The 12,482-nt window shown below is 38.3% G+C and overlaps 1 protein-coding gene across 9 annotated transcripts in view; it reads left to right on the top strand.

The window, feature by feature from the left end:
- The window catches only part of ABI1 (abl interactor 1), a 119,004-nt gene that overhangs the window by 97,069 nt on the left and 9,453 nt on the right, over window positions 1–12,482 (top strand). For 2 of the 9 annotated variants that reach the window (XM_077808236.1, XM_077808237.1), the window contains 5 exons: window positions 2,207–2,347; window positions 4,413–4,513; window positions 5,613–5,681; window positions 7,556–7,732; window positions 11,653–11,739. In XM_077808236.1, coding sequence (XP_077664362.1) covers window positions 2,207–2,347; window positions 4,413–4,513; window positions 5,613–5,681; window positions 7,556–7,732; window positions 11,653–11,739 — 575 coding nt within the window. The remainder of the gene's footprint in view (window positions 1–2,206; window positions 2,348–4,412; window positions 4,514–5,612; window positions 5,682–7,555; window positions 7,733–11,652; window positions 11,740–12,482) is intronic. The other 7 variants (XM_077808238.1, XM_077808239.1, XM_077808235.1 and 4 more) reach the window with 4 other exon arrangements.

Raw genomic sequence — 12,482 nt, 5'->3', positions numbered from 1 at the left:
GCATCAAAGTGCATACATCTACAATGTTTTTTGCTACTTTACCTCAAGCATGCAAGAATATTGCCAGAAACCATAAAGATTGGTGTTTTTTTCTTTCCATTAGAAAAATGTAGATAGAAATTTAAAACCAACACAAAATATGCAATTTTAGAAGTGTGACCGAGCATGTCAGCAGTACACTTAAGAGTAGGCACTGCCACCTGGCCAGTTGCTGGGGCTTGTCCCTTTTAAGGCAAAAGAATTCTGGGAAATGTAGTTGGGCGGGGAGGAAGAGGAGAGTCCAAAGATCAGGTAATGAAGAGGGAACCAGGTGATTGTGGGAGGGATCAATAAGAAGGAGCTTGAGCTGAGTATAAGAGACCTGGAGGGAGCAGGAGGCCTAGGATAACTAAGAAACAGCTTCTCCCAGGCTGAGTGTTAATAATAATAATAAAAAAAAAGCCTAGAAGAAGTTGGACTAAGTTTGTGTTTTTATTTGTTTTGTTTTGTTTCTTTACGAAAAGGCACCACAGGAAAAAGTAAAGCAAGGGTGTGATGGGAAATGGACAGCCACTGCCTGCTGAGGAGCCCTAAATTAGAACCTAGAATAGTAGGAGGGCTTGAGTTCCTTTGCAGTTCCACCTGAAGGTGGTGGGTATTAACACCACATTGAGAGAAAAAGGAATGACTGAGCTCTGTGAAAGGAACTACTGAGAACTGTTCAGAGCCTTGAGAGCAGTGGAAAGACTACTTGCTTAATTGGATTCTGTCCATGGAAGGGGAAGGCCAAGTCAGCTCCAAGGAACTGGAGTGGGGAAAATTGAGGGGGAATTATATATGCAGATTATATGAGAGTCATAATAAACAAAGCTATAGAAACTTGAGTTACTCCATTTCCTCCCCACATTTCATCCAGAAGTGGAATATCCATTGTTAACATCATATTTTCTTTAAATTATGAGGTTATTCCTATTGGAAGTCTGTTTAAAACTTCAGTGATGTCTTTTTACCTTGCAGTTTCAGTCATATTTGTGTTCTAGTTATAAGGGATTAAGATGTACACAGTTTTTTTTCATTTTCTGATCTTTCTGGCACAACAAAAGCCCAATGGCAGCTCATATTTTAAAACTTTCTCTAGTTCTGTGTATGATAGAAACTCACTGATTCACAAATCCAGTAATGCATACAAACAACTGGGCTATTGTTTATCAGGAATGGTTTTAGTAATAGTGAGGTCTAGTGCTCCTGAGACAGTTTGTAAGAATTCTAAGTTTAATACAATATGTTCACTAGAATAATATAAAGTAACTTAATTAAAACTAACTACAGCAGATTACTGAATGTATCCTATTTTTTGTGATGCATTTTGCCTTGCTTTTTTGTTTTGTTTACCTGTTACCTCCCAAATTCAGAACCTTGCAATGGGCCCCCTAATAGTTAGTAAGGTTTTACTATATTGCTGAGTCACTGAATTAATATAATGTATGTGTAAGTGGTAATCTAACAAGCAGCAGCACAAATGATTAAAGATGTTCATAGTCTCCCATTTCCTCCCCATCTATGAGTCACCTCAAAAAAGGGAACAGGGACTCCAGACATGTTCCTGGTGTGAGAACGTGAATACCTTTAGCAAAAAGTAATTTTTAGGACATTTGTACTGCCCTCAACATGTTCTATTATTTAGGACATTTGTACTGCCCTCAACATGTTCTATTATTTAGGACATTTGTACTGCCCTCAACATGTAAATATTATCGTAACTATTGTTTAGGGGCACTACTGTAATAGATAAGTGTGCATTGCATAGCATGTGCATACAACTGTTTGTAACTGAAGAGTACTTTGTGGCCATACGTGTAGTGTTTTTGTTTTTAATTAGCTTTTATCTTAGAGGAACATACAGTTTGGCCTTACTTTATGAAAGCGTTTTCAAAAGAATTTTTTCAATAGGTTTTATTTCATATATTACCTAGACACTGAAATTTCCTTTTAATTTGTCCTGAAAAGGTGACTATAATTAGTCCCTTTTTAAAGCTGTTTTGTTAATATGCAGAATTAACATGTTGAGAATGAAATACCTATTTAATTTGCCACTTTCAGAGATGGTTTCTATTTGGTAATGTTGAGTGTCTGTGCAGTGATCTTAAGTGAAGGTTTAGGAAAACAAATGGCTTCATTACTTTAATTAAAGCTTTTTCTCTCCTCCAACCCACTTTCGTTTGACTAGACGAAATACTCCTTACAAAACCCTGGAGCCAGTTAAACCTCCAACTGTTCCTAATGATTACATGACCAGTCCTGCCAGACTTGGAAGTCAACACAGTCCAGGAAGAACAGCTTCCTTAAACCAGAGACCAAGAACACACAGGTAGAGTACATTGCTCCTAATTCTGTTGTTGTTGTCTTGACCGGCATAGTGACACTCACCAGCGTTGCAGCAAAGCTTTATGCCTGGCTTCTTCTAAGGTGGATGGAGAAGACAGATGTAGTTTAAATACCTTAGATTCTTCTTTATACATGGTTCTGTCTGGATTTGGTACCTCTAGATCTGTTAACTTTAGTAGCATCTGTTTCAGTTTTTCAAATTTAATGCTACAGAAGCTTTTTGTTTATACACACACATACACAGCTTTGAATGCACAACTTCAATCATTTTTTGCCTCATCAGAGTAAGCAAAATTTCAGAAATTATAGGAGTGAATAGGGAGATGGAATATCTGACAGACTATATAACTTATTTCAGACTTTAGGCTGGGATAGGTGTACAGGTAAGTGCTTTCACTGATGCTAATTGTATAGGGAAGCAGTTTCTGATTAGAAAATACTTGAGTGAAGTTTGCCTGTCAGAAGTGTGGTTTGCTTTTATTGTTCAGAGAAAAATTGTGCTTGTGATGTGGTAGATTGACAGTACTGGAAGCTAAAATTTATCCACAGAACCAGCAGTGCCAATCAGCTTCCACATACTGAGGCACATTGGCAGAACAGTACTTTCTCTGGGGAGATCATCTCTTGGGATGAGAGAGTAGTGCTGTCTCTATACCTATCGACTACTTGCCTTTAAATCTGTTTAAATCTGAGGCTTCAGTAGAATCTCCAGTCAAACTGCAAGAAATAAATTGACAATGGCTACCTGAATACAGACGGGATTTAGACAGTGGTTTATTGTCCCAGGGATAGATATGATGTGATCGTTTCAATGACTTGCACCAATCTGTGATGTTTAAATGTTTACTAGCATAATGGCAGTTCTGGGGTTCAGGGAGTCCTTATGGACTTTGGGAAAACAAGTTAACTTCATCTTTGAGCAGCTTGCTGTCAGTTAAACAATATTGTCAGATTAAGGTATTTAATAAACCAGGATGCAATCAGTTTAATTGGCAGCCATAAAGTCTCCCTTTTTTTGTGTGACAAGATCTTCTTTTATGTAGACTGCAGCTGAATTTCTAACTGCAACCAACAAGATCAAGGTCTTTAACATACAGAAAGCTAATTTTGAAGGAATTATCTTGGCTCCCAGTTCAGATCACTAATTTTCTCTTTTTATAGTAAAGTTGTTATCTTAAGATATTTTTGAATGATCTGTGCTGGACTCTTTGCTAGCAATTTATATATGGTTGCACAGAAATAGTAAATAAAATGCATTGAGTGCTACTATATTTTTATTAAGATGGATATATAGAAATGGCTTTTTAGTTACAGGGCACCACAGCTGTTCAATTCTCTTCCTGTTCTCTGTTGAATCTTTGTAAATTCAAGTCTTGACTAAAGGGCATATTTATTGAATTTGTCCATGGATTTTTACTCTGTCCCCTAGTTTCCATTTGGTTGAAAAATATGTAATGACCTCCAAGATGCCTGCATGAAAATTATCAAAATTATTGTATGGCTTCTTCATAAAGCATGTGCGCTCTCGCTCTCTCACTGGCAAGTGGCTGGGCTAGTCGCAGTAGAATGGTTGATAACTCAAAATAAACTTGAACACAAGTATTCATTTAGCAAAAGGAGACTTCTTCAGCATATAGCACACATCACTCGAATTACAAATAGCTTATGCTTGAATCCTTTTTACGCCCATTTTATCATTACTTAGTTCAAGGTGCCTGGAACTATTACGGTATTCACATTGGACTAACAGATGTCTAGATCTCATATGGTTGCTTACATTTGTAATTATAAGTAATTAAAAGCTATGGATGTATAAAAAATGGCTAACAGCTTAGCTAATGATCTCTAGTAGATACAGAGTTTTAATATATTTTGATTTAATGATCTGAGGGTGATAAGTAATAAGGGTTTCAGGAACAGTCAGTCTACAGGATTTTTTTACCTCACATTTATGCAATTGAGCGAATTTATTTGATCACTGTTCAAATAAGTAATATGAATGTATGGAAAGCAGTGCTGACATATTTTCTCCCCCTCCTCCCCTTTAGCGGTAGTAGTGGAGGAAGTGGCAGTCGAGAGAACAGTGGAAGCAGCAGTATTGGCATTCCCATTGCCGTGCCTACACCTTCACCACCAACTGTTGGGCCAGGTATTTGAGATTCTTTTTATGATACCTAATACTGCAACGTGGCTCGTTCAGACGTTTTCTCATAAATGTCAAGGGAGGATTGAAGTTCTTATCCCTTCCCTTTTGAAGAGGTTGGAAGAGAATCGCTCCCAAAACAAACATGCCAAAAAAATGGTCAGCTATTTCTTTTCATTCATTTTTTATTCATTACATTGTAACAAGATTTTTAAAAAATCAGGAATATCTTTCCTTTTTAAGGTATAAGGAGCAGGTGGAATCCATGCTTTCAAACACGTGTTGACAAGTAGACATTTCTAGATGTCCTGAGAAGAAAAAACTGTTCTGTATGCATATGATCAGAATTGTTTTCTGAAATAGTCTAGTGATTTTTATCACTTACCATTTAGAACGTTTAAAATTGTAAATAAAAATAAACTTCTTCCTTCGATTAAACCACTAAAGGAGATTGGAAAAAAGCCTAGGAATAAACAACACCATCAATAGTGAAATTCAAGAACATCCACCAGTGTGATTAAAACCAAAGTGAATCATAGTGTGAAAATCATTTAAAGCTTATCACACAGTATCAAAAGCACGTGCCTCTATCATTTCAGTTGGAGGACTCTTTTAGCTATGTGAAGGTGCCGTACTTGGCTCTTCTAGCCAAGAGGCAAGACAGTAGAGGAAGACATAATCACTGGCGTAGTGAATGTGTGTCACGTAGGCACAGTAAGCTATTTTGGACAAAACATTGACCATCCAAATTAAAGTCTCAAACTAGAGTGGTGGTATTCACAAGTCAAATTTTTACTCTGAGGCAGAACTTTGCTGTTGTATCTTCACTTCTTACTAAGCCTTAAGGCCCACTCTGTGTTCTTGGCCTGCATAGGGATCTGCGTGCACGGGTCTTACTTTCACAAAGCACCCCAGAAAAATCAATAGGTGCTCCCTGCAGGAGAAAAGGTGTGCAGTTGTAGAACCCTTTGCAGGATTGGGGCCTGTGTGTGTATCCATTTATTAATGTTGAATATTTTCTTGTAAAGTCTCTACGTTCCTGTTGTCTTTTAAAATGTAGCTCTTTTGCCATTAGCCTAACTGGCAATATGAACTATTTTATTAGCACAAATTTCTGTTCCTCCTCCTCCTGGAGTCCCACCAGCACCACCTCTCCCGATGGGCAGTACGATAGGTGAGACTTGTGTCAGCACTGGCGTGATTGCAGTTATTTGACATAATCAATAATAAACTCCTCCTAATGGATTTGTAGAAGCCGTTTGCCTTTTGTAGTGGGGTGTATGTGATCTGGTATAATCATCAATGTTCGTTTTTGTTTTGTTTTTGTTAACAAATCTAATCCCAACTAATTTCCTGTGGTTGAAAGCCTCTGAAGGTAAATAAATAAAATATGGAAAAAGTATATTAGTTGCTTTGAATCCTAATATTCCCACTAAAGCTAAGATCCAATTAACAATGTGAATTCAGCTTGCGTGTAGTCCTTGTTCATGCATTCTTGTGTATGGTCGGGGGGAGACCCACGAAGTTCACCAATAAAGTACATTATAGTTTGAAAACAGTAGTAGGTAGAGTGGGGATTGTGCATATGGGGATTTCTCTTGTGAACTGATTGATTATGAAGGAAAATGTAAAAGGAAAAGCAGAAATGTCCGGCTCAGTGGCTTGGGTACAATTCTGTGATCCTTCATGGACAGACAAAACTGGGAGACTTCAGGAATTCTCCTGAATGTGCCAATGAGAAGATACAAGTGACTTGCTTCCTGGTAGATTTGGGTGGGATGGTGAAGGAAATCCAATTTTCATTGCTCTTTGGCACTTTGAAGCACCTTGGATTCACAAGCATTAAAGTCATTAAGAGCCCTGTCAGTTTGTTTCCTCAAGCTGTGCAGCAAATGCCATGAATCGCTATTAGTAAGGGGTTTTGAGAGCATTACCTTAGAGAACTTTTAGGTCACCATCCCAACCAAGGACAATTGTCAGAATTCATTCTTACCACAAAACTAACTTTAGAGGCTTTGACCCATATAATCCTTGTACACTTTCTCTTATCTGAAATGTTAAGTGAAAGTGGCTTTGAATAGTCTGTAAACTTTGTGTTGGGGGGGTGTGTGTGCATATATGTGTTTGGTATGTTTTTACATGTATATGCATGTAGTATATTTTACTGCAATACTGTTACTACATTTGGAATCTGAAAAGAACTTGTACATTGGCAAAAAGAGTTCAAGCAACATAAGTCGCTCATCGGTTTGCATAGTGTGAAATTCTGACTTTTGTGATGCACACAAAGATGAAATCGTAAAAATGAAAAAAGATGAAACGTTTATTCATTATTAATCTGCAATATTGAGAATGTTGCAGATTACATGTGAGGCAGGTAGGAATTGGTGTTGATCTCACAGAAGAATGCTGACACATCTTGTGTTGACTATTCTAGTTTAATGCAGGTTCCCTATATGGAAGCACAGTTGTTAAACAGTAGAAATTATAAATGTGGAAAGTGTCCTAGAATCATATCACTCTGATTTTTGTTTGTTTGAGCACCCAACTTAAAAACTTTGTTCTGGTGGTGATGGTGTCTTTTTCTTAACCTACACAAATATGCTGTTTTTCTTTAGCTAGATTGAAGGCATCTGTTCCAGTATGCAAAAATGTTTGCTTTCAAGAAGATACGCAACCTTTTCATTGTGCTTCTTTTTTGTTTAACAGGTAGTGCAACAACAAAAATTCAGTTAAATTAGGAAACAAGCCGATCCAACATTCTGTATAAGTGGGTGAAAATGCCTACAACATTTCAGAAAACATAAATGACACATCTTTTTATGAATGTTATTTATGTATTTTACATGGCTGATAGCACAGGACTGGTATAACAAGGTGTTTCTTTTTTGTTTCGTTAATATCTCGCTGCTGACCTCAAGGTACTGAAGTGTTGGTTTCAAGAATTCACCCTGTTCTGTGTCTTTTTTTTTCTGTTTTCTGCATTCTGTCCTAAGTAATACTTGGCTTAAGTCTTCTTGTTGGTTCCTTTTGGCTACTGCTTTTCAGCTGCTCCTGGTTCAGCTCCTGGTTCCCAGTATGGCACAATGACCAGGCAAATTTCACGACACAACTCTACCACTTCTTCAGCATCTTCTAGTGGATACAGACGGAATCCCTCTGTGACTGCCCCATTTTCTGCTCAACCTCATGTTAATGGCGGGCCTCTCTATTCTCAAAACTCAAGTAAGCCTCTGCGCTTTGCCGTTATGCAGCAATCATGGAATGTTTTGTGTTGAATGATTTGAAGTATGATTTGTCTGTGATAGGCAACAATCAGAATCTAAATGCTTTTTGGTTTTCTCCCTCTAATTGAGAAAAAAATAGCAAAAAGGTATACTTTGCCTCCTTTGAATTATACACAACACTTTTTCCTTAGAAAGTGATCAGGCAGTTAATGTAATGGGTAGCGCCAGGCTTACATATTTAATTATAAGCAAATGTTAATTAGCATTTCAGGGGTGCTGGGAGTGCTTTTGTGCACACAGTCAAAAAATATAAGCTCTTCTGAAGGGAGAACTGATCTGGTAGGACCTGGAATATTGGCTGTAGAGAGAGCTATTGTTTAAAACTGAACCATTAAAATTTCAAATACATTATGAATGTTCCTGTTCTATTAAAAATTTAAATGATGAGGAGAAGAATTGTTGGCTGTCACTGTTAATGTCTTACTGTCTGATACTGAGACCACAGGATAAAATAGCTGGAAATCATGTTCCTTGCATAGCATTAATATTACCTGCTTTCCTCTCTTACTTCATTTAGTAAATAACCACAGTATTGAGGGATTACTCCAGTACTTGAGTTCCCTTTAGGCCTTTCGCATCTCAGCACTAATTGCATGCTATCATGACTTAAAGAACTGATTAGGGGACAGAAATAAATTGTCAATGTTTTTTTAAATGGTTTAACAGATTAGCATAGTCCTTACTGAATCCCTTGTTGTGTTTAAAATCTTGAATAAGAGGGGAATTATGAAAAGACTGATGTGGAGTGAAGCAGAAAAACCTGTGGATGTACAGCTAGCATACCCTTGCACTCACACTTCTAGTGGAGTCATCTAGCCAGCAGAGCAAGGGCACAGATGCCCATACTTCACTTTTCCCATCCCAAGGCCCCCAGCTGTAGAAGTTCACTGCTACATCCCTTGCTCTGCCTTCCAGATGTCCAGCTTCTCCCCTCCCTTCCGCTCATCCCAAGCACCCCTTCCTCCAAATTCCTTACCTGAACGCGTGCTTTCCAGAGTCACTCTCCACTTCCCCCTTACCTGAGTCTGAGGTGGTGGGGGAACAGGACACTGGTGGTTTGGTCTCTCCTCTGCGGCAAGCTCATCCACCTTCCCTGGCTTGTCCAGCTGGCTGCCTCCTGCTCCGTGCTGGGGTAAGGGAAGCAGGCAGCAGAAGAGATGAGCCAGTTCCAGAGAGCAGCATTCCACCTGCCCACCAGGGCAGCCCCTAGCAGCAGGGTGCTGCAAAGCGGGACCTCCTACCTGACCAGCTGATTGGTTTAGCTGGGTGAAGTGGGGAAAGTACTGACTGCTGAGCACTGCTGCACTTAAGCAGATTTGTTTGGTCTGCGCCTCTCTGCTGCCTCCCTCCCTCCACTCCAGGTGGGGGCCTGAAACTTGGGTAGCAAACCAGTGTTCCCCTTGCCCATACTCTCAGCTAAATTATGGTCATGTGCACACAATCCCAAGATGGATTAATTATGCCATACTGCTCATCTCACATAGTTTCAAAGATACCTGTCTGATACCTGTAACTTTTGCCACATCATCTGACATTTTTGCTCTTCAGTTCCAAGAGAATTGAGGAATGTCTTGGTGCTGCTCTCGCGTTATGTATGTGATATGTGAAAAATATTTAGATTAAGAACTTCCCCACTGATGTAGAGTTCATTTTCAATGAAAAACAATTTTATACACATGGAAAGCTCCTGGGGTGGTCAACATATTTATTTATTTAAACTAATCTTTACCTTCCTCTATTTCCCCCTGGCCCCTCAGACACACTCAGTCCCTTCATTTCCTCCACACACTTCACTGCAAAAATAATTCATTGTAATTAAGAGAAACTGTTCATTTTCAATAGAATCATAGAATATCAGGGTTGGAAGGGACCTCAGGAGGTCATCTAGTCCAACCCCCTGCTCAAAGCAGGACCAATCCCCAATTTTTGCCCCAGATCCCTAAGTAGCCCCCTCAAGAATTGAATTCACAACCCAGGGTTTAGCAGGCCAATGCACAAACCACTGACCTATCCCTCCCCCTGAGTGGTGTTCAGATGCCAAAAACTGGATTTAATTTCTAAAATGGCTGAATTGCCTCAAATGTTATGTAGCTGATTTTATTTTTGAAAATTTAGATTCTCAATACAATTTTTTGTTCAAATGCAAGTATAATCCCTTAATCTGGTGCTTCAAAACACGCCAATTTTAGATTTTTTTAAAAGGTATTGTGATGGGCATATTTTTCACTTGAAACTATTTTCATCCACTTCCAAAATGGGTGATTTTTAACATCGTCGTCTTGACGATACATCCAGTTTTTCCTGTTTTTCCCCTGGGTTACACTTTTTAATGATTACAAACAGTAATTTATTTCTGGAAAATGTTTACTTCAGTTTTGTAAACAAATCTGCTTTCTTTTTCCCCTTTCACACTTCTATGTTGATAAATTATAAGGGGGAAATGGTGGGTTTTGGAATGAACTAAATGCTGCCTTTATTCAGCAAACAATGTTAATTATGCCTTTGTTTTAAAAACCATTGCTTGTTCAGAAGAATAGAACCTATTTCAATTTTACGATTCCAATCAAATTACTCTGCTGAATTCACACCTCACAATTTTTTCATCTGTGGTTAAATGTAAATATTTTAAAACTGAAAAAATGGCTTAATTTATTAAATGAGTTGGTCTATTTTTATTCTCTTGGAGATGTTACACCAGAACGGATATCTTTGATGGCAGTTTCAACAGAGTTAAGGCTTAAACGTTAATGGAGCTGAACTACTCTATCCCCTTCCAGCATGAGTCTGACACACTTTGGTCGGTCAGTGCAGGGGAGCTTGTGTTGCTACTGCCTTTGCTATTATATACCTGCTTTATAAAGCGAGGACTTCAGTTTCTAGGCTGTCAGTCCTGTGCCTTTTTAATGAGCACTGACTGCACATACGCACTTATAAAGAACACTAAACCCTTTGCTCGATAAAATGGATAGCTCAACAGAATACAGTTCAGAGGATGTGCACTCATACATTTCAACTAATTGGATGAGAGTTCTGCATATGCATGGGAGGGCCAGTTGTACCATTGGAACCTATACCAGCCTTCTGATTGCTTGGTGGCTCGTATTTATAGAAGGCTTTAAAAAAATTGAAAACAAAACTTTATGCTGCTGGAAACCAATTTACAATTTTGTGTTTCAGCCAATGGGAGACCAGGTCTGTCTTCCTTGTAAACCAATAAAAATACAATAGATCCACAGTAGCATAGTAAATAATGAAGCACTTAAATGACTATATATGGGATAAAATAATCATTGGTCATTCAGTATGAAATAATTCATAATAGTTGGAGTTGCAGGATTGCTCCTACAAATAAATCTTTGCTTTGCCTCAAATTTATATATTTACCATATGTGTCTGCTATTATGTAACAGCAGGAGACCACCATCCTTTAAAACCTTGTATGTCTCATTAATATTTCTCTTCAAAGATAATCACAATTTTGGAGTAATCCCTTTTTTTAATATTGAGAGTAAGGAAGTTCTGTTTTGTGCAGTTTCTAGGTGCTACTGTAATACAAAGAATGTATCTAAAATGAGTGAAATCCTTCATTCTCATGTCCTCTGAACTATGAACATTCAGAATGGACTTGCCTCTTAAGAAAGAAGAATATATTTATCTGAGTCACTGATTGGCTAAACATGAATTCAGCTTTAGCTTTGCTTTTGGGAAAACAAACTTGAAGAAGGTTCTTCTATGTGTGTTCTTGTTGTTGTTCTTTGCATACTTTGTTTTGTGGTCCTCGTTACTGACAGCTGCTTTTGTTTGTTTCCTTTTTTCCTTTATCTGTTTTACTTCCCCAATATGGTCTGTTGCTACCAGTTTCTATTGCTCCACCCCCTCCCCCTATGCCTCAGTTGACTCCACAGATACCTCTCACAGGCTTCGTGGCCAGGGTGCAGGAAAACAGTAAGTTTGTACAAGCTGAGCTGTCAAAGAGTAGAGCCTGTTTTCTTCTAGCATGCATGGCTGGCAAATCAGACTCTATTTTGTTTCCTTTTCAGAAGCTAATACCATCTTGCATTCTAGTGCCACTATGTTATTGGAGCTGAAGGGCACACTCTTCAATTTTTTATAACATGTGCATGATTATTATTGACCCATTTAAGGTTTGAGCTGCAAATTTATGATAGAAGTAAAAATGTGAAATATGTGGCATCTGCTCAGTGTGGATGTAGAAATATATATTAATTAAAAAAATTAATTGTGTTGCATCCTCCTGCCTACCACTAGTGATAATTACTTAGCTTGGATTAGAAAGGATTACATAGCCTTTTAAAATATGCACCTGTGTAATTGTTAACTCATAAATTGTAGCAGTTTGTTAGAAATTCATGTAGCCAAACAAAAGGAAAGGTGCGGTTTTACTATCTAATGCAAATAGGAGTCTGGAATTTGCCTCAATTCTTCCCTTTTCCTCCTGTTTTCTACAAGTGAAAACGTTCACTAGAATCTGGACATCTTCTGGAAAGTTGAGCAATGATAGTAACAAAGGAGCTGATCCTGAGAGGTGCGAAGTGCCTGCAATTTCCTATTAACAATGGACGCTCAGCATGTCTTGGGGGAGTGTTCAGGGTACTGATCCTGCAAGGAGCTGACTCCTTACAGGGTGCTGAGCACCCATAAGAATACTTGAGCAGTCAAGTTTTCAC

The sequence above is a fragment of the Eretmochelys imbricata genome, chromosome 2, assembly GCF_965152235.1.
Source record: "Eretmochelys imbricata isolate rEreImb1 chromosome 2, rEreImb1.hap1, whole genome shotgun sequence".
NCBI classification, from domain to species: Eukaryota; Metazoa; Chordata; order Testudines; family Cheloniidae; genus Eretmochelys; species Eretmochelys imbricata.
Note: the sequence above shows the minus strand (reverse complement) of the source record. Positions and strands in the feature narration are given on the sequence as shown.